The 26,127-nt window shown below is 57.7% G+C and overlaps 2 protein-coding genes across 3 annotated transcripts in view; one reads left to right on the forward strand and one right to left on the reverse strand.

Moving 5' to 3' along the window:
* Positions 1 to 8,185, reverse strand: part of PPL (periplakin) — a 39,997-nt gene extending 31,812 nt beyond the window's left edge. Inside the window, exon 1 of one of the 2 annotated variants that reach the window (XM_079121690.1) lies at positions 7,946 to 8,185. In XM_079121690.1, coding sequence (XP_078977816.1) covers positions 7,946 to 8,007 — 62 coding nt within the window. In that variant the 5' untranslated portion in view covers positions 8,008 to 8,185. The remainder of the gene's footprint in view (positions 1 to 7,945) is intronic. The other variant, XM_079121689.1, reaches the window with a different exon arrangement.
* A 12,254-nt stretch (positions 8,186 to 20,439) lies between these two features.
* SEC14L5 (SEC14 like lipid binding 5) overlaps positions 20,440 to 26,127 on the forward strand; it is a 36,270-nt gene continuing 30,582 nt past the window's right edge. The window contains exons 1-2 of the mRNA XM_079121749.1: positions 20,440 to 20,689; positions 21,415 to 21,519. Coding sequence (XP_078977875.1) covers positions 21,457 to 21,519 — 63 coding nt within the window. The 5' untranslated portion in view covers positions 20,440 to 20,689; positions 21,415 to 21,456. The remainder of the gene's footprint in view (positions 20,690 to 21,414; positions 21,520 to 26,127) is intronic.

Consider the following 26,127-nt stretch of genomic DNA (forward strand, 5'->3'; position numbering starts at 1 on the left):
GGCCTGGAATTAAGGCCACACAAGGGCCCCCCAAAAGATGAGTAAGTCCTTATTGTCTAAAAGTTCATAGGTTAATGGGCAGGGTTAAGGGAAACACCTCAATGACTATAATTATGAAGATTGCAGAGCACCCAGGTCAGGGCCAGGGTCAGGGGCCACTCTGTCCCCTTCAGGTCTTGTAACCTAACTTTAATTGTGAAAATACAGCTCAATAAAAGGCAAGAAAAGAGCAAAGAAAGAGAAGGGGAAACACCATCAACAGGCTGATCTGGCAGGAGTAGGTCCAAAACATTGGTCGTTACAATAAATGTGAATGAGTTAAACTTGCCTATCAAAAGACTCTTGGGTGAGACTATGAAGAACCACCCACCCCAGCTACCCGCCAGTTTAAGATGCACCCGAGACTAAATGACACAGGAAGATCGGGAGAGAGGTAATGGAGCAGGCGAACCAGAAACTGCCACTGGGAAGAGACCACAATCCGTGTACCCCTAGGACAAGATGGACAGAGGCAGTCCACTGCCATGACTCTGGGCTGCCCATCCAGAGACTGTGTGTGGGCCCTGCCTCTGGAGGTTCTGACTTAGTGGTTTGAGGCAGGGATGTAACATGGAGTTAAGCCCTCAGGGGATTCTAACGTGCAGCCGGGGCTGAGAACAAGGAACTGAACCACAGCGAGGATTGAAGGGGAGAGCCTGGGGAGGAATCCTGGGTGTCAACAGGAAGGAAGTCTTTCGAGAAAGCAATCCTCAGGTGGTGCCCAATAAATACCAGATTGATTGGTCAATTGACTGATATCCTCCCTACTGGAAACTTCTGTGGTAATTAGATAGTCAATTCCCCCACACCCAGTTATTAATCCAGGGGAAGTAAATCCTAAACCAAACCGGCTGTTGGAAGAGTAATTCTGGCTCTGCTTTCAAGGCCTATCTGTTTCCGCCCAGGGAGGACCGCCCCAGCACAGGCCTGAGCCAGGCCAGGGCTCCATGTCGGGTGAGTGCTTTCCGGCTCTCCTTACAGACACACAGAAGGCACGCTGCTCCAGGGAACATCAAGGCAGGTCTCAAAGACGTCTGCAATATTTAAACAGGGCTCAAGCTGACCCTGGTACCCCAGGCATGAGGACATTAGAGACCAGTGGGCAAGGAGCACCAGCCTTATCATCTAAGACCTACTAAGTGCTTGATCCTTTCCCCATCAACAGAGTCCTCTGCATAATCCCTCACCCTCCAGTGGACAGGGTCCAAGAGATCTTCAACCCCTGTTTACTGAACCTCTACTATGTGCCTGACACTGTTTCTGGGTTCAGGACATGAAAGTGGAAAGAAGCCCAGAGAGGGCAGGAGTGGCCCTGTTGCTGAAGGCAGCACAGCTGGGCCTGCAGCTCATCAGCCAGGCTCTTTCTGCTCCACCTACTGGGCCCTGGGCCCTGACCAAGGGCCTCAGCTTCCTCTCTGTAACTTGGGGTCTGCCTTCCTGTTAAGAGTGGGGAGGAGTCAAGCTTTATATCTGGGGTGCAGGAGAGGCTGGAATGCCCCCTCCCTACTAGTTCTTTGGCTTTCAACTGGAAACAAAGATTCCCCATGGCTACGAGGGAGAAGTCAAAATCCCAAAAGGTGCGGGCTGGAATTCAAGCCCAGGTAGCCCCACCACCTACCAGGCTGGCCAGCAGCAGCCAGCTAGGTTACCTGCTAGCCTGCCCCAGCTCAGAAGGCTGGGTTAGAACTGCTGAGCACCCTGGGTAAGTCCCTCAGACTCCCCGAGCCTCAGCTGGAAGAGCCATGGGGTGGAGTTTCTCTGAGACCACAGACGCAGGATCTCAGATTAAGGTTCGGGCAAGGCCCTAGCCTCGGGGCTTCCTGTGTCCACACCTTTCCCATTCTGGCCCCCTCCCTCCTACTTTCTCGCTGAGACTTTCCACCTGCATCTCTCCATCCAGAACCTTCCAGAACCTTCCAGAACCCTGCTCTCCATTCTTGCTCTGGAGGTCCCCTTCTCCCTCCCCAGACCCTTCTTTTGCTCTGACTAGACTCCCAGACGCAGGACTCTGGGGCTTCCCTCCAGGCTCTGCCCTGGCAGCTCTCCTTCCCCATTCCACCCCTCGTGAAAACAGCTTTGAAAACTCGGGACCCAGTCAAGCATGTGGAACAGTACCACAAAGAAACCGCCACCCCACTGCAGGACCTAGGCTGCCACATTCCCCTCAGATTTTCTTTAAAAAGAAACACGAGGTTATTGTGCATCACCCTTTCTGCTCGGTCCTTGGAGTACATGGTTTTAGACTTGCTGGTTTCTGCCCAAGCTGGTTTATACTTTTTTGGTACCAGGGATTGAACCCAAGGCGCTTAACCACTGAGCCACATCCCCAGCCCTTTTCATCTTATATTTTATTTATATATAGGGTCTCACTAAGTTGCTTAGGTCCTCGCTAAGTTGCTGAGGCTGGCTTTGAACTGGAGATCCTCCTGCCTCAGCCTCCCAAGCCGCTGGGATCACAGGCGTGGCCCACCACACATGGCTGGTTTATACTTTTTCTTTAGTTGTAGATGGACACAATACCTTTATTTTATTTATGTATTTACTTTTACATGTGCTGAGGATGGAACCCAGGGCTTGGCAAGTGCTCTGCCGCTGTGTGACAGCCCCTGCCCTGGTTTATACTTTCAGAACATACGCACACCCGCACCCAGGAAGGGTCGGACGTGCCCTGGACGCAGGCTTCCCGGCCTTTGCCAGCCTGCTTTGTTTGCTCAGGGTTTCTCGGGCTGTGCGCACGGCACGTGTGTGGCCTGCGCCTCCCCTTTGATGTGCTCTTTATCTGCTCAGCTTCTGCTGGTCCTCGGCTCTGCTCCCTCTATCTCGGGACTTATCACTGGGCACTGCTGCCGGGCGTTTACCCAGCCCACTCCCTGACCACCGTGCTGCAGACGGGGGTAGGGGGGTGGGGGGAAGGCTGCTCAGGCCTGGCTCTCCTGTCTTCTGCACAGAATCCACCCGCCCCTCCCTCTTGGCTCCTCTGGGTCCTGGGGTGTGTGCACATGCAGGGGGTGCTGAAGGAGGAAGAGAATCTTGCCAGTCCCCCGAGGCTCACCCATCCACCCACCCAGGCAGCACCCGCATGGCCCTAGCCGGCTCCGCACCAGCCCTCCCCCAGACAGATAGACATCAGCCCTCTGACCACCACAGAGTCAAATGGCCACTGAGACAAGAGTGATAAAGGAAAAGCCTAGCAGAGAGTTTGGGAGCGCTCCCCAGCAACAGAGGTGACAGAGGAGGAGGAGGAAGGCATTCTAGGAGGGAGGCAGGCCTGGGCAAAGGCCGTGTGCAGATGGGTAAGGGCAGGTGTCCACACTGTGCAGGGCGGCAGCTCCCAGGGCCAGGAGCAACAGGGGCTGTGAGGACAGAGTTAGCCAGGGACACAGTCACTGCATGCAGCCATGGCTGACATGGGAGAAGGGACTGGAGTGTGGGGGCAGAAGTGGGGACAGTGGTGAGACGGATGTGAGCGCCCAGGCAGGAGGGGCTGCCTTGCTGCGAACTCTCGGGGAGCAGGGAGCTGACCTGAAGCCAGACGGGGCGTCAGCAGCCTCCCCAGCTCAGGAGGCTGCAACGCTGAGGACCCAGGCAGAAGCAGAGAAAACAAAGACCACAGATTTTCCTCTCTGGGACAGGCTGGGACAGGCAGGCTGGAGGGCAGAGAGTGCCAGTGAGGCCCTGCATGGCCCTGCCCTAAGTGGAGCAGAGAGAGGCACACGCTGGGAACCCGGGTCCCCAAAGGCAGCTTCTCCCCAGCCCCAGATCCCTCTCCCCACCTGCAGGTGTTGTGTAAGAGTGGGAACTGAGCTCTGCCTTCCCCAAACTCCCTCTGTCCACACAAGGGCCTCTCCAGTTCCTGAAATGCCCCCTGGCAGCCTCTATTCCAGGTTGAGCCCAGCTCTGTCCCGAGTCTACACTCTCTGGTCTCATGCCTTCTGCTGAGAGGCCTGGGCGGGCAGAGGGAGCAGAGGCTCACAGGGCTGTTGGAGGTGGAGCCAGGATCAGAAAAGTCAGTGCCTCCCAGGGACCCAGGGTTGTCCAGGTGGGGAGGCCTGGGCCACTCCCAGGGGCTCCCAAACCCCTAGCACAGGCCTTTTGTGAGCCCAAGGTGGATGCCCTGATGCTCAGCCTTATAACTGCTCTCTGGGGAATGGACCCCCACCCTGCGGGCAGGGGAAATGGCTGGGTTGCTCAGTGGCTAAGTCACCAGGGTGTTGGGAGGTAGTGGGCTTTCCTGACAGGCCCCCCCAAAACATTCCACTTCCCAGCTGTCACTGATCACAGTTGCCTGGCTGGACCCAGCCCCCGGCTCAGCAGGTGTCATTCTTAACAGAAGCATGGGACTGAGAGTGTCCACCTGGAGCAGGGTCCAGGCTGGGGTCCAGGCTGGGGCCCACTGCATGCATCATCTTGCTTGATTCCCTTCACCAGCTGGGGGTTGTTATCACCACCCTCATTTCACAGATGATGAAACTGAGGCTCAGAGACACTAAGTGACCTGCCCAAGGTCACACAGCTGGGGCCATGCTCCTAATCAGCAGCACCCAGGCAGCTTCCAGTAGGACAAAAGTCCCTCCCACAAGGCCTTGGACCCTGCCACTCACCCGGGATCCCCCACTCTGGCTGGGCCATCTTGCAAGACCCTGTTTGGGTAGAGTTGGGAAGTGTGGTCAGGCTGCTGGGTTTACTGGGATGGAGGTCTGGTGGAGGGGTGAAATCAGTTCCATCTTGCAGAAGGGGCCCAGTGAGGCCAGGTGTCTGTCCCAAATCAGGGACAGAGTTCAGTCTGACTCCAGAGTTGGATCTAAATCACCCTTGGCACTCAGACACTCTGAGAAGTCCTCCCTGACCTCTGCTCTGACCCCACAGCTTTACCTCGCACGGTCCCACAGCAGCTGGGCTGGAGACCCGGTCTGACAGCAATGCGTTCCACCGCCCAGCCCACTCCTGCGGTAGTCCTGAGTGTCGTAACCGCATGCGCTCAGGCTTAACCCCATCTTATCTCCCTGACGTGAGGGCTAGCGACCCGGGTGCAGGTCATGGACCTCTCCACCTCTGCCCCCACCCTCTGGGAATGGTGTCCTCAGGCAGCACACAGACTGTCCATCATGGCATCCAGCTCACCCCTGGGCACACAGTAGGTACCTTATCTGCATGCGTCAATAATTCTCATCATCACAGCGACCTTGGAGAAACCTACTGTTCTTTCCTCTGTGCTGATTCAGTCAATCCTCAGCCAACACGACCAGGCAAGCATTCTAGTTATCCCCATTCTACAGGTGAGAAAACAGGCTCAGAGAGCCCAAGCCGCTTCCCCAAGGTTGCACAGTCAGAAAGGGGGGAGCCTCTCTGTTGGGCTGGACGCTGCCCTCCACGACCTGCACCATCAGGTCTGACCCTGTCATTAACTCAGGTGTGAACACCAGCTCCCACACCTGTCATTAGGAACCAGGGCGACGGGAGCAGCGGGGCTCACACCCTGTGCAGGCCCTCCCAGTTTCAGCGGCTAAAGGGCGGACAGACAGGAAAGGGTAGCTCCCTGGACGTGCTGTTCCCCAGTTGGGCTTGTCCAGAGCCCTGGCCGCTGGGTGTGAAGGTCCACACTCAGGGCTCGTAGGTCCCCTGGGCTCAGGATTGAGCTCACCCCCCTCGCCTGGGCCCCTCTTGTGTGCCAGGGGACTGCTCCCCAGCAGCCTCACGTGGGAGATCCTTATGGCCACCCCCGCTTCACAGACTAGGAAACTGAGGCTCAGAGCCTGTCTGCCAGTACCGCCAAGTCAGGATTAGAGGCGAGGCACCTGCTCCAGGGGGCGTTCCCACCTGCCCTCCCCTCCCCTCCACACGGAGGGGGCCCCTGGAGAACTGAGGTGAAAGAACAACTTGGGGGGAGCTCCCTGTGGCCAGCGACCTTAGCTTAGAGCCCAGATACCTGCTGTGAGGCCCACTGCAGGGCCATCAGGTAGGGCTCTTGAGAGTCTTGTCGAGAGAACAGGGCACAGGGTTGCCCCACCCCTCAATGGAAATGGTCAACCAGATCCCACCAGGGGAAGGGCAGAGGGCCTGCCGGGCTGGGAGGCCACGCAGGAAGCATGGACCCCGACTCAGGGTTCTGACTCTACTCTTCCTCGTGCAGGTCCCTCACCCCATCCTGGAGGATGAATCAGGAACATGTGCTGGAGCGAGAGACCTCTAAGCTGAGATGGCCGGCCAAAGGCTGTCAGCCAAGGACGGGTGGCTGCCTCAGCTGGGTGGCAGGCAGTGCCCGGCATCCTCGCCCCCAGGCCCTCGGAGTCCCTCTGTCTGCAGGGTGTGCGAGGCCTGCCTTCCTGCCATCCTGGCTTGCCTGGGTTCCCTGAAACCTCTCTAGGTCCAAGCCAGGAGGTGGGGGCAGTGGAAGGACAGGCAGGCCTGGGCCACCTCCTGGTGTGGGAGTCTGCATGTGTGCAGCACTGCGGTGGGGTGCCTAGCCGGGAAGGACAAAACAGTCGTGTGGAACTGGCATGGAGCCCCTAATTGTGCAACACAGAAAGAACAGTGCATGGACTGGACAGGACCCCAGCTGGATCTGACAGCCAGCTGGACCTGCAGCAGAGAACAGGCAGAAACAGCAGCCCTGCCCAGTCTCTGGGGTTGTGAAAGACAGGGGAGGGGAGGGGAGGGACCGGGAACCTCCAGTTGGGGGAGAGATGCCTCTGGGTTTAAACAGCCCCAAGTGTGGCCAGGAGCACAATGGACCTTCTGAAAGGACAAGTCTCCAGGGACTCCAGTGCCCATGCCTAGCCTGAGGTGGGCAGGGGCCAGAGGCAAGGTGGGGGTGGGAGCCAGGCCTACAGTCCTCCCTGACTCCAGCTGGGGTCTGGGAATGAGTGAGGAGATCCTCAGGGTGCACAGGTCTCCCACCCAGGGAGCTGGGGTGGAACCCCCAGCCAGGTGAGCTGTGCCACTTGCTTATCTCATCAGTTCCTTGTTGGAAGCCCCCACCCCACTGTCTCTAGGGGGTAGTGGGGGACAAGGCAGGGGCCAAAGTCCACCCCCTTCCTCAATCTCAGCATCCCCAGGAGGCTCCCTCAAACCGGTTATTAAGTGAATACATTAGGCTTATCAGACGGACGTGGGCTGCCTCTCAACGCAAACACATCAAGACATGTCATTCCCTTCCCAGGCGGTCCTGGGAACCTGCGGCTCAGAGACGACGCCAGTTTCGGGCTGGGGGTGGGGTGGAGGAAGCCACACCCCTGAGAAATCGTGAGGCCAGAGGACCGACGCAGCCCAGCCGCGGCGCAGAACCCCGTGTCTGGGAGGCGGGGGCGCCTCGGCCGGTGCCTCCCCTGACTCCGCACGGACCACTGCCCCTGGGCGCCGCTCCAGAGCCGGCAGGCAGCTGCGGGAAGCTCTGCGGCAGGTGACCCGCCCCCCAGACTCTCGCCTCCCGGACACCAGAAGCACCTGCGCGCTCTCCATGGCTCTTTGGGGAGCACCCCCGGCCCGCTCAGTGCGCGGCCCCAGAGTGACCCCTAGGCGGGACTCCCTGGGCTCCCCCGCGGCGACACAATCCTTTTCCGGACATACCACTCCTGCATCCCTGCGATGATTCCCGGCCCGTGGGCGACCCTGGAACACGGAAGTGCCTTGAACCCCCAATTCAGTTCCCCGACATCTAGTTCCCCAAAGTAACGCTCCTGGGTTTCTAGGGCCCCCAGTGTCACACATGGTGGTCCCTTAAGTTCCCCCTGCCCGTCGCATTCCCACCTTGGCGGTGCTTCCCAGATCCAGGGGTCCTGGGCCCGGCGTCCCCCACCCCGCCTGGGTTCCCGGCCCTCTGCGTGCCGTGAAGCCGCAGGTCGGGCGCGGGTCCCGGCGGTCCTCCGGGCGCAGGGCGCCCCCCGCGCAGCTGGGCGCGCCTCCTCACCTGCGGGTCTGCACCTTGGGGCTGTATTTGCCTTTGTTTCTCTTCCTGAAGAGCGAGTTCATGGTGGCGCTCGGGGGCGCGGCGGGCCGGGCGCGCACCGAGACGGGCGGCGGGCGCAGGTGAGCGAGCGGCGGCGCGGGGAGCCCCGAGTGCGGGCGCGGGCGCCTGGTCACTACTCGCGGGAGGCGGGGCGCCCGCCGGCCACTCGCTCCGCGGCCGCTCCCCGAGAAGGTGGCGCTTACCTTCCGAGGAGGGGCCACCGCGGGCGGGGCTTCGGGCTCGTGGGGCACCCGCCCCGGGCCAGCCGAGGGAGCTCAGGGACGCCGAGCCGGGCCGGACGCCTCCCCCGCGACCCGGGGCTCAGGGAGGACGGGCCGGCGCGGGGGCGCAAAGGCCACCTTCGCCAGCACCCTGGGTCCCGCCCTCCACGCACCTCGGGCCTGCCGCGCCCCCTGGCTGGAGGCCCGCACCTGGTGCTGCGCAGCCCCAGGCACTCCGCGCTCCTCCTTCTTTGGCGGACACCCAGCTGGGCCCCAGGACAGGTGTGGCCGGGACCCAACGGGTCTCAGTGCCCTGGATAGCTAGTGAGCTGCAGCGGCGGTTGCAGCGTGGATGGCACTCCGAGATCAGGGCTCAGGAGCGCGCCCGCTGGAGTTGAAATCCTTGGTCAGCCGAGACTCCTCCGCCCGCAGCCTCAGTTTCCCTCTTTGTCAAAGGGTGATAACACCTGCCCACATCCCAAAGGGTGAGGACATTCCTACAGATAATCCACACAGCGCTTGGCACGGCGTCCTGCCTCCAATGTTCAGGAAGCCTTGCCCCTATCTATCAAGACATCGAGAGAGGACAAAAAATCTTTTGAAACTTTCATGACCCCAGGTCTTGGCATGAGAGAAATGCTTTACAAAAGCCGTTCGATTTCGGTTCCGAAGGCACATTTCTGCCAGCACGTCCTGGGTTGGAAGGCTGCAGTTGGATACACAAAACCCGAGTCTGGATGGGAGTGAGGCCCACAGCGGGGAGGGCTCAGGGCCACTCAGGAGGGCCCTGGGCTCCGATTCCAGCTGGGAAGGAAGTGCCCACAGTCCCCAGGGAGACCCCCGGGCAGGGAGGGAGTCATGGCCACAGGCCTCTTAGAGCTCAGCTAGCAGTGATGATGAGGGTGGGGGCGGGCCTCCAGAGTCCTGGATTCAAGTTCAACTGTCGGGAATCTTCAGGCCAGACCCTTCCCACCCGTTTTTTATTTATAACATGAGGTTGGTGTGGAATTGGTTCCCGAGTTTTCCTGCCCCGGACCCCAGCACATCTGATGTCACCCAATGTCCTTCAGGCAGTCTCTTGTCCCTGACACTGAAGGGCTTCGTTTTCCAAGTCTTACAGAGGACTCTAGAAAGACCCGGTGGGTGGACCTAAGAGGGTGCAATTCCCCCTAAAGTCACTTTTAAAACATGCACATTTGCTTTTCACTCGCCACAGGGTGGGGACGCCGGGCCCAGGACCCCTGGATCTGGGAAGCACCGCGGAGGTGGGAATGCGACGTGCAGGGGGAACTTAAGGGGCCACCATGTGTGACACTGGGGGCCCTAGAAACTCAGGAGCATTACTTTGGGGAACTGAATTGGGGGCACAAGGCACTTCCGTGTTCCAGGGTCACCCATGGGCCGGGAATCATTGCAGGGATGCGGGAGTGGTATGTCCGGAAAAGGAATGTGTCACCGAGGGGAGCCCAAAGAGTCCCGCCTAGGGGTCACTCTGGGGCCGCACACTGAGCTGGCCGGGGGTGCTCCCCAAAGAGCCATGGAGAGCGCGCAGGTGCTTCTGGTATTAATAAAAAGCCAAACCCTTGCCAGGTGGCACATACTTGTAATCCCAGTGACTCCGGAGGCTGAGGCAGGAGGATCTGGAGTTCAAGACCAGCCTGGGCAACTTAGTGAGAACTTTTCTTAAAATGAAAATTTAAAAGGGCTGTGGATGTTGCTCCATGGTAGATCCCTTGCCTAGCATGCTTGAGGCCCTGGGTTCAGTCCCCAGTACTTCAAAAACAAAAACAAACAATACTCAAATTGTTGGCTTCTTAAAGGAGCCAGGAGCCAGTGAAGAACGGCATGGAGGCAGCATTTCTGAGGTAGTTGGGCTTTGGAATCTCAGGGGAGTTTGTAAAATGCAGACTCTGGTGTCCTGGTATGCTTGAGGTCCTGACTGGGGAATCTGGGGAGGGGCCCAGGAATCCAATATATTGACAAGTTCTCCTGCCACCTCAGAGAAGCCAGGAGGGAGGGCGAGGTCCTGCCTGCAGCCCTCCAACTGCTCAGGCAGAAAGCTCTCATAGAACTTCCCCCAAACCTAAGCCCCACTCCCAACTGGGCTCTGCGGGCTCCCGCTCCAGGGCTGCCCTCACAGTGCCCTCTCATCAGCAAGGCTGGAACAGTTTCCTCCATCCTGAAGCGACTTCCCTCCCTGGGTCTGAGGGCACCAAGGGGACACTCCCTCCAGGCAGCTGATACCAGGAGCAGGTGACAGAAGAGCCAGGGTTTGGGAACACAGGTGTTGGGAGGGGCACCTGAGAACTGCAGAAGCCTGAACTCCACACCCACACCAAGCTTGCTCGCCCGTGAAGACCAGAGGCCACGGGAAGGGGCTCGTCAGGGGCTTGGTCCCGGCTCTGCCCCTGCTCTTCCTCTCTGGACACCCTTTCCTTATTTCTCCTCTACCTCCCCACAGGTGGCTCCCACACCTGCGTCCCAGGGATGCTCACTGCCACACTGTGAGCACAGTGAGGAAACTAGAAGCTGCCGGCTCATGGTTAAGTAACCCAGGGCGGGTCCAGGCTGGGGGAGACGTGCAGCCAGAGAAGAGGCTGATGTGGAAGAGAACAGACTTCTCCCAACTTCTGAATCCCACAACTTTTAGGAAGGTGGAGGTTGGTTTGGGGCAGGAACTGGACTGGGGATCCCAGGTCCGCAGGCAGGCAGCTCAGATGTTGAACATCATGGCTCTTGATGGTAGCGATGCCAGGTTTTGTTTATCAAGGGCTGACTCTGTGCCAGGCAACATGGCACGTGGCCAACACATCTCTGCTGCTCTGTTCTCCCCAGCTATCCCGGCAGGGTGAGGCAGGCCAGGGCTCCCTGCCTGGGAGGTGGGCAGTTCTTGGCTTCCTCTCTAGGGAAGGGAGCAGGCCCTGAGAGCACAGAGCTCAGCTGGGCTGGTACTGGCCCCTGCCCGTGCCTGCGCTCTGGGACCCCCACCATCCGCACATGCTCCAGCTCCGACTCCCAGCTCAGGGCAGCTGGCCGGCTCCTGCTGACTCAGCTGGGCCTGGCCCAGGGGTGGTGGAGCGAGCCAGCAGCCCCAGGGAGGACTTCCTCTTGTGCTCCTCCATCTTCCCCTCGCACGCCCTCAGCGGGGCTGGAGCTGGCCTGGCAGAGCGGGCACGTGTGTGTGAGCATGTGTGTATGTGTGTACTCTGCTTTGTGGGCCGGCGGATGGGGTGGGAGGTCTGTGTCCCCCCCCCCCCCCCCCCCCCCCGCACATCCTTCCCTGGGCACATGGGATTTGTTTGGATCCGCCGAGCAGAGGCCAAGTGACTCATCCCTGCCGCGGGGGCCGCGGGTGGAGGGACAGGCCGTCTGCTTCCCTAGGCTTGCTGGGCCACGGTAAGTGGGTGCACCTGCAGGGCCAGCGGGTGCCTGGTAACTGGCTGACCCACACCCCGACACCTGTCCTCTTTCTGCAGCAGACAAGGCCACTGGCTCAAAGGATGCCACCATCTCAAGGGTCACGGCATTCCTTGCTGCCACCATCCTGTCCCCAGCAAAACTGCTCAGTCGGTGCTCGCCTGCCAACCAGTTTGAGATAGAAGCCAGCGAAGGGCGGCCTGCTCCTCCAGGGGTGAGCCGGGTCCATCCTTCCACGATGGCCCCGTTCCCTGCCCTGGGATTCTGTGGCCTCACCCTCACCTGGGGGAGCACTCCAAAAGCACATTCCAAGGGCCTCCCCTGAGATGAGGGTTAAGTAGGTCTTGGCAGGGCACAGGGATCTGCATTTTAAGACCACCTATCCCCTCGGACACTGAAGCAGGTGTTTTGGGGGCCACCCTGAGAAGCACAGTCATGGACAGAGACAGATGCTGCACAAGTCCAAGGCCCAGACCAGGCATGGCTGTGAAAGGCCCAAAGCTTTAGTTCAAAGCCAGCCCGGGTTTGAATCCTGGTTTTCCTATGCACTCAGCTGTGTGACCTCAGATAGGTGGTTTAACCTCTCTGGACCTCAGTTTCCCCATCTGCGAAAGGAGGAAGAGCCAGTGCACAGTGAGGAGTGCAGAGTGCCTGGTGTGGGGGCCCCTTTCCTCCCGGTCCTCTGAAGGCCAGGAGGAGCTGGCCCAGCTCACCCCTGTTTTATAACATGTATTTACTTTCCTCACAGAACAATGGAAAATCGTGCTGGCCCTCCATCCCAGAAGGGCTGACTCACTTGGCCCTGGGCTGGGGGCCTGGTGAGCCCCACACTGCCCCCTGGGGAGATTGGAGGCCAGGCCCTGGCGGGGGGTGGGGGGGTCCACAGTGACTCACAGGCACTGCCTGCCCCTGACTCATCTCCGGAGAATGCACCTCAGGCCCCCACCCCTGGCCCTGGCCCATCCTGGCCACCTCCCCTGGGCTGCAGCCCCACGCTGGTGCTGCCTGGGAGATGCGCTCTGATGACCCCCGGCTGGCCCTCCCAGGTGCACCTGTAAGGCCACATCTGCCATCGGAATACCAAAGCAACTCCCTACCAGGGTGGGACAGCTGCTGCTCTGAGCCCCCGCTGCCTGGGCCATGGAGGGTTGACCCTGGGCTCAAAGGGGCCTCTCTTAGACCCAGTGCTGAGGTCCACTCTGACCACCCACATTGCCCCATCAGCTTGCCCTGCAGACCCAGGCTCTGGGTTCCAGGCACCTCATCGTGAACCTAGGCCACTTTCAGTAGGACCTGCTACCCATCCCTGGGTACCTCACTGGGGCCTGTGCCCGGCCTCTTGGGCCGTGAGGGCCGTCCTGCAAGGAGGTCACCCTGTCAAGGCAGAGTGGAGCCGGGTGGGGCTGGGCAGGCTCTGCCAGGCCTGGGATCCTGCAGGACAGGCTGCCCAACCCAACCCAAAGGCCTGTCCTCCCTCCCCACCCAGGCCTGCTTCCTCTCCCTGCCTCACAGGGCCTGTGGGCTCCTGCTGCCCAGACCAGTGGGGTTGCATTCTAGGGCCAGTGTCCAAGGTGTGACTGACCCTGGGGCCTGCCCAGGTCAGAAGGTCAGGACCCTGCTCCTTCTAGAGCCTACAGGCCCAAGAGGTGGGTAGAACTGGCCATGGCAGGGGCAGAACACAAAATCAAATTGGGCATTAGCTTGGAGCCAATGGATTTGAATCCTGGCTCAGCCGTGATCCTGGCTGTGTGACCTTGGCCAGGTGGCTTAACCTCACCAAAAAACAAATAGTGAGCTGAGATGTCAAATTCCAGCTCCTCCATTTCACAGTTCTGTGACCCTGGGAAAATGTCTTCGCCTCTCTGAACCTTGGTTTCTCCATCTATAAAATGGGAACACCAGACAACAGCTCTATAGGGTTTTGGAAAGAGTCAAGGAAATAAGACAGGTAATAATGACAAATAACAAATTTGGTTCAGTCTTACTGTGTGCCAGGTACAGAGCACTTGGTTAAGCTTTAAGTGCTAACTATTTGGCTGGGATGGTCAAGTACTTACTTAGTACTTGACACAGCCAAAAAAAGCACTTGGCCCTATCTCTCCAGCTTTGTGGAGGTGTGACTGGCTTGGCCAAGTGCATGTACCTAGAGCTGGAGCTGATGGTTTGACGTAGGCACCCACCCGGGAGACCACGGCCGTCATGACCACGAGGAATGGGCTGCTTTCTCTCCCCAGTTTGCAGACGTGGATGTTGAACTCCCGGGACGTGAATTCCTGCTCAGGGCTGTCCATGGGGCCCAAACCCGCAGCCAGAGCCAGCCCCAGCCCCACTGCCGCCGCACTCACTGGTGCCTGAATCACATTGCGCGCTCAGTGTCCCCTTGAATGAGTGACTGGGAGGGCTGGAGCGCCCAGCGGCCCCAGGAACAGCCCCCCGAGGAGGACCGGGGCAGGGGGCAAAGGGCTGGCTTTCTTCGGCCATCCCTTGGTTTGCCTGTGCACCCAGTATTAACTGAGCACTGACTATGTGACATGCTCTGTTCCAGGCACTCGGGAATCAGGATCAAGAGCAGGGCGTGCAGGCCCCGGCCCTTGAGGAGAAGCAGGGGGCGGATGGGAGCCGGCTAAGATCAAGCCACCGCAGGGACTGGTCCCGCCCCTGAAGCTGGAGGACCGGCATCTACTGTGCAGAGGTGCGTCAGGTGGGGGCCTGGAGACCCCAGGAGAGGCAGTCAGACCTGCAGCCTGGCCGGGTGAGGAAGAGGTGCCCTGGCCTGCAGGACCTGGGATCCCTCACCACAGGCTGCAGCATTGACGTTTCCATGGCAACCAGACTCCCGCCCCACCGCAGGGGAGACACCCCATCCTTGCCCCACAGAGCCTCCTCCAGGGGCTCTCATCCACTTATGGGGCCCCTGCTGTGTGTGCAGCCCGGGGGCTGCGGGCAGATGAGAGGTAACCCCAGGTTCAGGGCACTTGTGTCTGGGAAGGGAACGGGAGAGAGACAGACACCCAGGGTTCAAAGCGAAACAGCCAAGTGACCGTGGGTGGGGGCGGGCAGTGGGAGCGCAGGGGTCTGCAGGCCCCTCCAGAGGAAGCCAGGCAGCGGCAGGCCGCCACCTGTCCTTGCTGTTTGTGATTAAAGAGAGAGTCCCTGTCCTGAGAGTGGCCCCACCACGATGGCCCCCATCTGGGGTCAGCCTAGCTGCCTGTCCACTGTGGTCTGCTGAGCTCAAGCATTCCTGCCCGGGACTGGGTGGCAGGCCCCCGTCTGCTGCCCTCCCAGGCCATTCTCTGGTCACAGGCTCAGGCTTAATCCCCCGCCCAGGCCTGGGCCCCAGGGACTGATGAGTCAGTGCCCATGGCTGGGGACAAACACTCCCTCCTCCCAGCCCTGGGGTCCCTGCTCCACCCTGCCTGCCGCCCAGTGCAGCCTGTTCCCCACAAAGGGCCTCTGCTGGCCTGGGGAGGCTCTAGGCAGCCATGTTCAGCACAGCTCCATGGCCACGTCCTGAGCACACGGGAGCTCCTCGTCGCCTGCCACCTGTGGCCGCACAGCGCTGGGAGCCTGGGAACGTGGCCGGTGCGCTGGGGGAGGAAGCGGGAACCTTACTGTTATGCTGTCTCAGGGTCGCTCACCTGAGGGGCTGTGTGGTCCTGTTTTAAATTCAAGCACACCTGTGTCCCGTGTGAGACACCAGCTGAGCAGGACTCAGGCACAGAGCAGAGGCAGGCGGCTGAGTTGGCCCTCCCAGGCAGGGGCCAGGTGGGCAGCTGGGGCCCTTCCCTCCCTGCCCAGGCCCCGGGTGTGACCCCAGCAGGTGGTGAGGGCCTGAGCTGACCTCTGGGCGGGGGCTCCCTCACTGTCACAGGTCCTATCTGCACCCTCGGGAGGGGCCCACGCTCACTGGTTCTCCAGGGTCTTCCCGGCAGGCAGCCGTCAGCCCAGATGCCTCTCCTCACACGCAGCACCTACTGGATCTTGACCCTCTCCCAGGTCTAGACGCCTCCCTCCCCCACACTGGGCCTTGGGTTCTCCCCTCCTCCCTCCTCCTTGGCGTCCCTGCCCCTGCCTCCCTCCTCCTCCTCCTCCTCCTCTTCCTCCTTGCTCCTTCTTCTACTACAGTTTGCTCTTAACTGTCGCCGGAGGCTAACCCAGAAATCACTGGACTCCCCTATCCCACACCTCCCAACTACGCCAAGTCCCTCAGCTCACATCAAACAGACAGCCCTCCGTGCCCCAGCCCTGGAACTCCATGTGGCCTGCCTGCTGTCCCCAGCACTGGCCCCTGCCACCTCCCTCTTGCTCACTGTGCTCTGCACACACTGATGGCCTCCCAGTCTCTCAAATATAGAGAGTGCACTGAGTGCACCAAGGCCTCAGGGCCTTTGCACTAGCTGCCCCAGCCTCTGCTGGCGCACCTGCTCTTCTCCAAGTCGCTGCTGCTCAGGTCACCTTCCCACTGAGGTCTGCCCACACCTGTCTGCACGCCCCACCCTGTTTCCTGCCCGGCACAGCACACTCCACACAATCTGACCCCACAAGGGACTCTACCAGCCTTGGAGGTCGGCTGCCACTTCTCCAGGAGGTGAACTCCATAGGGCAAGGTTCGGCCTGGTTTCTTTTTTAACAGAACATTCTCAGTGCCTAGGGCAGTGTGTGCTGTGTCTCAGTGGTGCCATGGGGCATGGCGGTGTGAGGCTGGCTCCCTGTGCCCCTCTGTGGGATCCTGAGAGGAGCGGGGAGGGTGCGGGGCAGGCTGAGCCCCTGTTCCCCAGGGTGTCCCCCTCCCTGTGTCCTCTGCCAGTAGCCGGGCAGTGCAGGGCTGCAGGGCCCTTTGCCAGGTGGGGCTGGCTCTGCAGGCTCAGCTCTGCCTCTCCTGCTGGGCTGAGGCCTCCATGTGAAGCTGCAGCAGGCCTCCCCTACAGAGGCCTCCACCCTGAACAAGGCCTGAGTTGCCCCTTTCGGTGCCTCTGGAGGCAGCAGGCTGCACCACTGGGCTTTGGCCCATGAGGCTGACTTCAGATTCCCGGCTTCTGTGCTTGGGAGATGATAGACTCCTGCTGTTTCTCAAGACTCGAGTTTACAGTGCTTGTTACAGCCACACAGCACTCTGCACTCGGGGGCGGGGGGCAGTGTCTCTGGGCCATCGAGGCTACAGGAGAGGGAGGTCTTGGGTGAAGGCTGAGTGGGGACTGGGGCTCCTCCCACCCTCACTACTCCACCCTGGACATCCTCCGAAACCACGAGGCTAAGAGGCCCTAGGACGCGTGCGTCCACGCACAGGGAAGGCCCAGAGCAGGCAAATCCACGGGGACAGAAAGCAGGTTAGTGGTCCTGGGCCTGGGAGTGACTGCTAAAGGGCCTGGGGCTTCTCAAGGGCTGTGCAAATGTCCTGCGAAGGCTGGAGGGCAGCTCAGCAGCTGGGTGGATGTTGGTAAGAGTGAGGCCCATTCCCAGCACTGGGAGAGAGAGAGGGAGGGAAGGAAAAGGAGAATGAAAGGGAAAGAGAAAAGAAGAACATGTGTAGTTGTTGGTGGTGAGACTGTGCGACTCTAAATACACCATAGCCACCGCCTGGCACGCTGTCGGGGAGGAGTACGTGGCGAGGAGTGAGCTCAAGAAAGCAGGCTCACCGCTCTCCTTAGCAGCTGGCCACCACTGCGCACACCAGCGCTGTCTCTCAGACCTCCGTGGGGTCCGCCCTCCCCCTGGGCCAGCACAGCCCTCTACTGTGTGGGCTCCTCGGGATTCCTGGGTCTGCACAAAGCTCCCAGTGTGAGTGTCTCGTCCAGGCTAGACACACACGCCACGCTCCCACGGAGCCACGCTGACTGCACAGCTCTGCCAGGTGCACACACGTCCCCTGTGTTTGCCGAGAGCCAGCCCCGGACTCTTTAATCTTATAGGACTGAGGCCCTCTGACGTGAACCAGCTCCTGGTCGCCTTCCCCCCGTCCCTGGCGACCCCTGTGCCGCTTTCTGTCTCTGTGCCCCAGACTGGGCCTCTGCCCAGGGGAAGCTGCCCCAGGATCAGGACCACTGCGCGCACTGGCAGGTCACAACCTGTGCACATAGCCCTGCCTTGACCCTGATGGCCCTGGGGGCTCCCAGGGTGCGCTCTGAGGCAGAACACAGCCCAGGACTAAGGCCCTATCCTCCAGGGAGCAGATGCGTGGCCCAGGGCAGGGGAGGCGGAAGGAGGGAGACTGCTTAATGGACACCCGCTTCCCTTTGGGGACCTGAACATGTTCTCGATTACACAGGCGCTGGAGGCACGGCCCCTGACTTGCACACTGAGCAATGGCTGAGATGGTGACTTTCCTGTTATGTGTATTTTACCACAGTGGACAAGGTGGGAGCCTTGGCCCTGTTTGCCTGACTGTCCAGCTTCAGCACCCAGGGCCCTGTGTATTCCAAGAGCAGGTCAAGGACCCTGTGGGCCCCCACCCCGGGACTGGACCCGGCTCCTCTGACTCCCACCCACGCCGTACCCCTGGTTCTGGGTCGTCCAGCTGAGGGTGTTTCTCCCACTAGGGGTGGGGCCTAGTGCTTTCGTCACACAAATGGGTACTAACGGCTGCCTTTCCTCTGGCAGCGGCTTGTCTGCTGGGAAGACGTTCAAACACATGGGGTGGTTTATAGGGCCCCCCAGGCTGCCTCCTCACGAGGCAGCTTCACCGGGTCATCCCTGCAGGACAAGTGGGACTCAGCAAACAGGCTCAAGATCTTGCCCTGGGGCTGACTTTCTGCCCCAGCATCCCCAGGGGACAGGGCCTGTCCATTACTTCCTCATCTGGGCCTGGGTACATGGTACCCTGCCGTCAAGGCGAGGAAACCACATCTGCCAGGCCCTTCACTGCATCCCTGGGGAAGAAGGCATCAGAGAACCAAAGTCCTGGGCTGGAGTCTCTTACTAGCTGTTATCTTGGGCAAGTTACTTCTCTGTGTCTGTTTCCTTATGTGTAAAATGCAGATTAAAATATTTTTGACCTTATAAAAATCTTTTATTTATTTTTTTTTAATTGAGGTGAAAGTCATGGAACATAAAATTAACCATTTTGTCTTTGTTTTTGTTTTTCTTACTGGAGATTGAATCCAGGGGCCTCTGAGCCACACCCCTAGTACATTTTAGTTTTTATTTCAACAGGGTCTTGCTAAATTGCTGAGACTGGCCTCTAACTTATGATCCTTCTGCCTCAGCCTCCCCAATTGCTGGGATTACAGACTGTGCCCCTTAACCCTGCACTGAAGTGAACCATTTTAATGCATTCCATCTGGTGCTATTTAGTATATGCACAATGTACAACAAACACCTCTATCAAATTCCAAAACATTTTCATCACGATAGGAGTTGTTTTGAAGATTAAGTGAATTAGTGCTTGTAAATCTTTAAAATGGCACCTGAGGGCTCTGCAGGTGGTGGGGATGGCAGAGCACTTGCTTAGCATGCTGGAGACGCTGGCTTAGTCCTCAGCATCAGGAAAAGAAAAAAAAAAAAAAAAACAAAAAAAAACCAAAAAACAAAACAAAGGGAATAATTAACAGTAAAGCAGGGCTAAGAGTAGGAGGCACCGTGGTAGGTGATGGTGATATTATTTGTTCTCCGCTTGGACTGGAGGAGGAGGAAGTGAAGTTCTCTTCCCCTTCTGGGCCCCATTTTCTGTGTTGAGTTCTCTGTATCCAATCCCCGGCCCGCCCCGGCCCCCGCAGTCAATTCTCCCCCAGGTGGGAGGCAGAGGAGGCGCTGACTCACCTTTTGTGCTGGTAACACCAGCTAACGGGTGTCAATGTACACTGCGTGCCTTGCACTGACCCGACGGCAGAGCACGGAGGTTCCCTGGATGAGCCCCGGCAGCCGATTCAACTGCGGCTACTCCAGGAGCCATGGGCTGTCATTTGCCGCCACCTTGTGGCAGTGATGGGAACTTTGCATCCCATTTCTATCCCGGATAACCCAGGTAGCCCTGAGGGTCCCCAGGAAGATCCCGAAGACTTGCCTGCAGACAAATAAGGCAGCCACAGCCCTGCCTTTGGGCAGCTCACAGTCTCTGGAGTCTCTGGAGAGAGACCATCAGAAACCACGAATAAACAAAATGAATAATGAGCAGGCTGGTCCCAACCCGCCTCGTTTTTAATTGTATCCTCACTCCGCTGGTTTCTTGAAGCTCCTCCTCACTTATTTTTCTCTCCTTGGCATTTTTCACATCTATTCATTTGCCTTATTTATTTAATGTCTGTCTTCCCTACTGCGATGAAACTCCACGACGGCAAGGAAGTTTGGTGTGTTCTCAGGTGACCCTTCAGCGCCCGGAAGGGGCTGACACTAGGCGGACGTTTTGTAAACGTGTGCAGAATGAATGAATAACGCGTGGAGCGGGGACATGGCCGGGTGGGGAAGGAGCAGGGCTCCGGCCCAGGTGCTGCGGGAAGAGGCCGAGGTTAATCTGAGCGAGGGAAGACGCACCCTGTACTGATGAGCTAAAGTAAACTGCGCGGGAGGGTCTGGCCCGGAGGGGCGCAAAGTCCACCCCAGGGCAGGGATCTTCCACCGGCCCGGCAGTTCTCCAGGCTGGGCGCCTTAGGGGCGGGATCAGCATGGGGCGGGGCCGTCCGGAGGCGTGGCCAATCCGGAGGAAGGGTTAGGCGGAGGGCGTGGTCAAGTAAGGGACATGTAAAGCGAGGGCGGGGCTAAGACGGGTTGGGGAGGAATCAGTCCGGGGCGGGGCCAGTAAGCGAGCTAGTAAATCTGGGCGGGGCCGTGGCAGGCAGCGTGGGCGGGGCCAGGGCGTGGGCGGGGCCAGTCCTGGATCTCCGCTGTCCCGGGTCCTGGAGCGCTCCAGGCCCAGCGGGTCTCTCTCCAGCCTCTCGGGCCCCTTCCCTGCTGGCCCGGCCGCTAGATGTGCTGGGCTTAACGCCCCTGGCCTGTCAACCGCGGTCGGGCTCCGCCCCGGGTGCTGTGCTGCCGGCGAGGCGACCGCTGGGGACCGGGCCAGCTCAGCTCCTGGGCCAGGCCAGTGCCAGGACACTGCCCCCAGGCTGTGTCCCCAGAGACTCCGAGGGCTAGGGTGAGCAAAGTTGTGGGGGCCTGTGCGTGCATATGCGTGTGTGTCTGCTTCTGTGTGGGTGTGCAAGTACCTGTGCGCATGAGTGTGTGTGCACGTCTGTGTGCATCAGGGAAATTATGTGTGCGTGGAGTTGGGTAGATGTGTGCTTCAGAGAGCTGCATGAGTGTGCAAAGTTGTGTACCTGTGCATGGTGGTCTAGTGTGGAACGGGAGTCGTGCATGTATGCATGTGTGTGGCAGAGACAGTGCAGGTGAAATTTGGTGACCCCTGTGTGTATGCCAGAGTGTCTTCCAGGGAAATGGGAGGGCAGGACACCTGGGGGGCTATTGGGCAGGTCGTCTGTGGCAAGCTGTGGGGAGCCTGTGTGAAAACAATGTGGGAGTGTAGGAATTGCAAGCATGCGTGTGTATGTGTGTGTGGTGTGTGCATGTGTGCGTGTGCATGTGAGATGGTGAGGGGTGATTCTGGGGACCCTGGCTGTGAAGGGATGGGGATGGAGGGATGTTTGGGGGTGCTAACTTCTCTTGGAGGAGTGAGTGTAGGCTCTGGGGTGGTGGGTAGTGGACAGGACAGGTGTTTGAGGTCTGGCCTGGACTAATTTGGAGATCATATCAGCTGCCTCACTTTGAGGGCTGGGGAGAAGTGTGGGTGGGCCAGAGGGGCTGGGGAGTGTCCCTGCTTCATGCGAAAGGAGCTGCTATCTCACCAGTGACCCTTTACCACAGGCTCTGTGCTGACCACCTCCTGGGTGGCTTCCAAGCGTGAGCATGGTGCAGAAGTACCAGTCTCCTGTCCGTGTCTACAAGTACCCTTTTGAACTGGTCATGGCGGTGAGTGACTCTTGATTCTTGGGCCCCTCATGGGATAGTTGGAGGAACTCAGGAGGCCAGCTATGGTGGGAAGGCAAGGGAGCCTCTTGGACCCCCAGATGAGAAAGCATTATTGAGTTACACAATTTCCCTGGTGAATCAGCCTTCTGACCAGTGACCCTTCCACCTGTCTGTCCCCTCCACCTCCCACAGAACTTCTGGAATCCCTGCCTAGTGACGAGAACCTAAGGACTGTTTGTCTTGCCCTTGTTGAGGTTTACCTGGCTCTCACTTCAGACCCTTCTGCCAGGAAGCAAGGATATTGGGGGCTGAGTGATTGATGTCCTTTGGTATAATCATCATCATCATCATCATATAAGCTGCATTCATTGAACATTTGCAGTGCTAAGTCTTCACATGCAAGGTTTCCTTCAATTTACAAATCCCATTTTACCTCTACTAGACAGAAGCTCAGACAGGTAGAGGGGTGGCCCCAAGTTCTGTCCCAGGGAGAGGGGGAGTCAGGACTCAGATTCACTCAGAAGGGACTCCAGTGTCCTGATTTTAACCACTGTAACTCCTTGCTGTCACAGACCCTCAGTGTACCCTTCATGGAGGCTGAGACTAGGAGATGAGATGGGGTGTGTGGGTCGGAGGGTCTGGCCCAGGGTTTGGGGCACACAGAGCAGCCATGCTAACTATCAGTGTTGGGTGGCAAGTTAAGGTTGGTCGCCTCCTGGATCAGTGGTCTTTGCACTGTGGGGCAGGCACTGGGGACAGGCTGGGGTGAGGAGTGAACGAGGTGGCTCGTGGTGCCCTCAGCTCCGTGCCTCGCGCTCAGTGGGAGCCCACCCCGTGTGGTGCTCCCAGCTACTGCACAGGTCTTCAGAGGACTGTCTCCAAAGTGTTGAGTTCACCCCCATATGCCCTGCCCTGCCCCTACATCCTGGGGAATCCCAGCTCCACAATTGCTTGGCTGGGTGACCTCTGAGGGCCTCTACTCTCCAGGTCTGCAAGGGGGACCCCTGCTTTCCAAATCCTGGCACCACAGGAAGTGGGTCAGTTTATGCAAAGCTCTAGTGCAGGGTCTGCGGAGGTGGGAGCTCCAGGAAGCCTCGCTTTGCTCTGGTAGTCTTTCCTTCTTTGTCATGGGGGCCGGACTCCAGGGGCATGAGGAAGAGGCCTGGGGACAGAGTCGGAAGTGTTAGGTCCCTGTTGCTGCTCTGCCATGCTCTGGCTGCGTGTCTTTGGAAGATTTCTGAACTTCTCTGAGCTTCAGTTTCTTCATTTCTGAAATGGGGGTGGTGGTATGCACCTCATAAAGTTGTCATGAGGTTTAAAAGTGATCGTGGGGGGCTGGGGTTGTTGTGGCTCAGCGGTAGAGCACTCACCTAGCCTGCAAGAGGCACTGGGTTCGATTCTCAGCACTTCATATAAATACATAAAAATAAAGGCCCGTCAGCAACTAAAAAAAAAAAAGAGATTGTGGGCATGCGTCTATGTTGCCTGGCACAGGATCCAGTCCTAACAAGTAGACAAAAATGGTAGCTAAATGAATAGCCATCCTTGGTCTAAGCCTCCAGGCAGCACATGTATTCTGAAGACCTGAAAACTCATTGATTCGTTCAGTAGAAGAGAAAGTCATCCTTACCTTCTGGGACAGTCTAGGGAGCCGTGATTCTTGGTCACCAAGCTAAGACTCGTCACCATAGAATGAAAAACCAAGTATGGTACAGGCTTAAAAAATGTGAACTAAATTTCACATCTCTTTGTTTATTAAGGGTTCTCAAAAATATGTACAGTCTTTGCACTTTAAAACCCCGCATGCCTGTGAATGTGTTGATACGACCTGTACCGTGGATTGCATGCCTTCACTGGAACATGCTAAACCTGCATTGCAGGACTTGTTCTGGAAATGACGGCAGGACTCAGTTACCTGCTCAGCTGCAATGGTCTCTAGGTGTTGATGGCTCGGTATCTACAGCATATGCTTGTAGACAGACTTTTTAAAAGACGTGTTCCCAATTATTTATTATCCATGCCAGTGTTAACTTATTTGTATTTTTCAAAGGAACTGTCACAACCCCGTCTTCTTATCTCTGTATAGTCCTTGTCTGTGAAACGGTCTCAAGCAACACTGCCCACAAAGCCACTTTGCCGACTGTTTACAAAACATTATTGTCCCCAAAATAGCTGCATAACTGCACATAACTTGCAGGCTGTGTGGGCACAAAAGGGGTTTTCTGCAGTTAAGGTCCCTCTTTGTCTCTCAGCTAAACACTTGCCCTCAGTTTGGGATCAGATGCCGGGGAAGTTCCAGATGGACTCAGCTGTTTCTATTGCATCCAAGTGACCGGAGGAGCTGGCCTTCTGGGTTTTGTTTAACACAACCAACTTGAGAATCAAAGTGTCCCTTGCTTTTTCAAAAGTCCACCAACAATGACACAAATGACTGAAACTGGGCTTGTGGAATTGGTTACAATTCCACTTTGAGGAGACCTTTACAAATTCCTCTTAAAAATAAAATACAAAAAAGGGCCCAGGATGTGGCTTAGTGGTTAAGCACCCCTGGGTTCAATCCCTGATATTACAAAACAAAAACAAAAACAAAAACAAAAACAAAACAAAACAAAAAAACTGTATCTGATCAAATGAATAGACAACTCTCTCCAAATTCCTGCAGGGGAATTCTGCTCCTGAGGGCGGGATTCCAGGGCCTCTGCTTTCTTTCTTGGTAGCATTCCGTGTGACTGTCTCAGACAATGGACTGGTGTTGCCTTGGGAGACAGAAAGGCATCAAAACAGTGGCTGGGGAGGGTCCTTGTCCTTTGAATGCCTGGTCCTAGCTGGTGGGCGGGCAAGAGTGCCAGGTACATTCCTACTTCCTCTGAGCCTCTGGGTCTCACCTGGGAAGTGGGGCCAGTGAAGCACCTGGGGAGGAGCAGAGAGCCTTGAAGTGAGGACCCAGCCAAGGGACGGGCTCCCGAGGAAACGTGTGTGGAACACGCCCGCCTTGTCCGCGCCTGGGGCTTGCACGGCTGTCTTGGGATTCACTCCCACTGCATTCACTCTCCCCTTAAAGGAGGCGAGAGTGGAGTCATGGACCCCGTGATCCTTGCCACCCATTTCAGAACTTATTTTCCTCTTGGTGCCGACAGTTGAACCTGCAGCTCATGCGTGCTAAGCACACGACTCTCTGCCACTGAGCGACACCCCAGCCCTTGAGTATTTTTATCACCCTCAAAAGAAGCTCCTCACACCCTTGACCACTTACCCCTCATCTCTTTCCTTCCCTGGACATGGCAGCCCATCCCCACCCCAGGTCACCACCCACCGATTTCTGTCTCTATGGATTTGTCCTTTATGGATATTCCATATCCTGAGAATCCTTCCATATTTATGTCTGCCTTCTCGCACTTAGTATAATATTTAACAAACCACTTCACTGAAATATGATTGATATATAAAGAGCTGAGGTCTGTGTTGGTGGGTCTGGGGACAAGTGTCCGCCCAGGAGTGTGACATGTCCAAGGTACGTCTGTGTAGCACCTGGCTACACAGACCTTCATGATCAGTACTGTTTGTTTACCCACTCACCGGTTGAGGGACATAGAGGTTGTTTTCAGTTTGGGGCTTTTGTGACTAATACCGCTGCTCAAAAACATTTTTTGCACAAGTCTTTGTGTGTACGTATTCCTTCCAAAGAGATCTCTGCTGTGCATGGTGGTTTTTCAATGTATTTAAACAGGTTCTTTTTTTAAAATATTTTTTTAGTTGTCGAAGGACACAATAGCTTTATTTATTTATTTGTGTGTGGTGCTGAGGATTGAACCCAGTGCCTCCCACGTGCCAGGCAAGTGCTGTACCGCTGAACCCGAGCCCAGCTCACAGGTTCTTTTTTTAAGGAGGATTTGTTTTGGCTCATGGTTTCAGAGTTTTCAGACCATGGTCAGCTGTCTTTATTGCTTTGGACTTTTTGTTTTATATCGTTTTTATTTTTGAGGTAGGGTGTCTCTAAGTTGCTGTGCCTGGCCTTGAGCTTGTGAGCCTGCTCTGGCCTTACGTTGAGACAGAGCTTGATGGCCAAGGGGCATGGTGGAGGAAAGCTGCTCAGCTCATGGCAGCCAGGAAGTGGGGGGTGGGGGCAGGTCCTATTTTAGATTTTATTGGACAGGCTCCTTCATAGCACTTCCTGGGTGCCAGACACTGGGGTGACTCAGATACCCATGCCCGTGCCCCTCACTGCTGCCAGGAGATAAGTTCTGTGGCAGCCACATTCTGCAGAGGCAGAGGCTGAGGCCAGCAGGAGGCACAGATCCCTCAAAGTCACAAAGCAAACGCACACTGGTGGCGGGCGGGGGCAGGGGTGTGTGTGTGTTAAATTTAAGCAGTTTGGCTCCAGAATTTTCATGTCAGCCGGGAGCTGTTCTGTTTTTCGGAGCTGGATTGAGGGTTTGAAGTTACTGGGTGTCATCTGGGTCCCACGGGGGTCCCACTGGCGCACTTACCATCAGAATGGTGTCCAGGACGCCTGAAGCCCAAACCCACAGACCCTGGCCTCTTGGAGGCAAACGATACCAAGCACCCTAGAGCATTTATTGAGCACCACAGTGTGTTCGGCCAGCACGC

Source organism: Sciurus vulgaris (genome assembly GCF_902686455.1).
Source record: "Sciurus vulgaris genome assembly, chromosome: 18".
In the NCBI taxonomy this organism is placed as follows: Eukaryota; Metazoa; Chordata; class Mammalia; order Rodentia; family Sciuridae; genus Sciurus; species Sciurus vulgaris.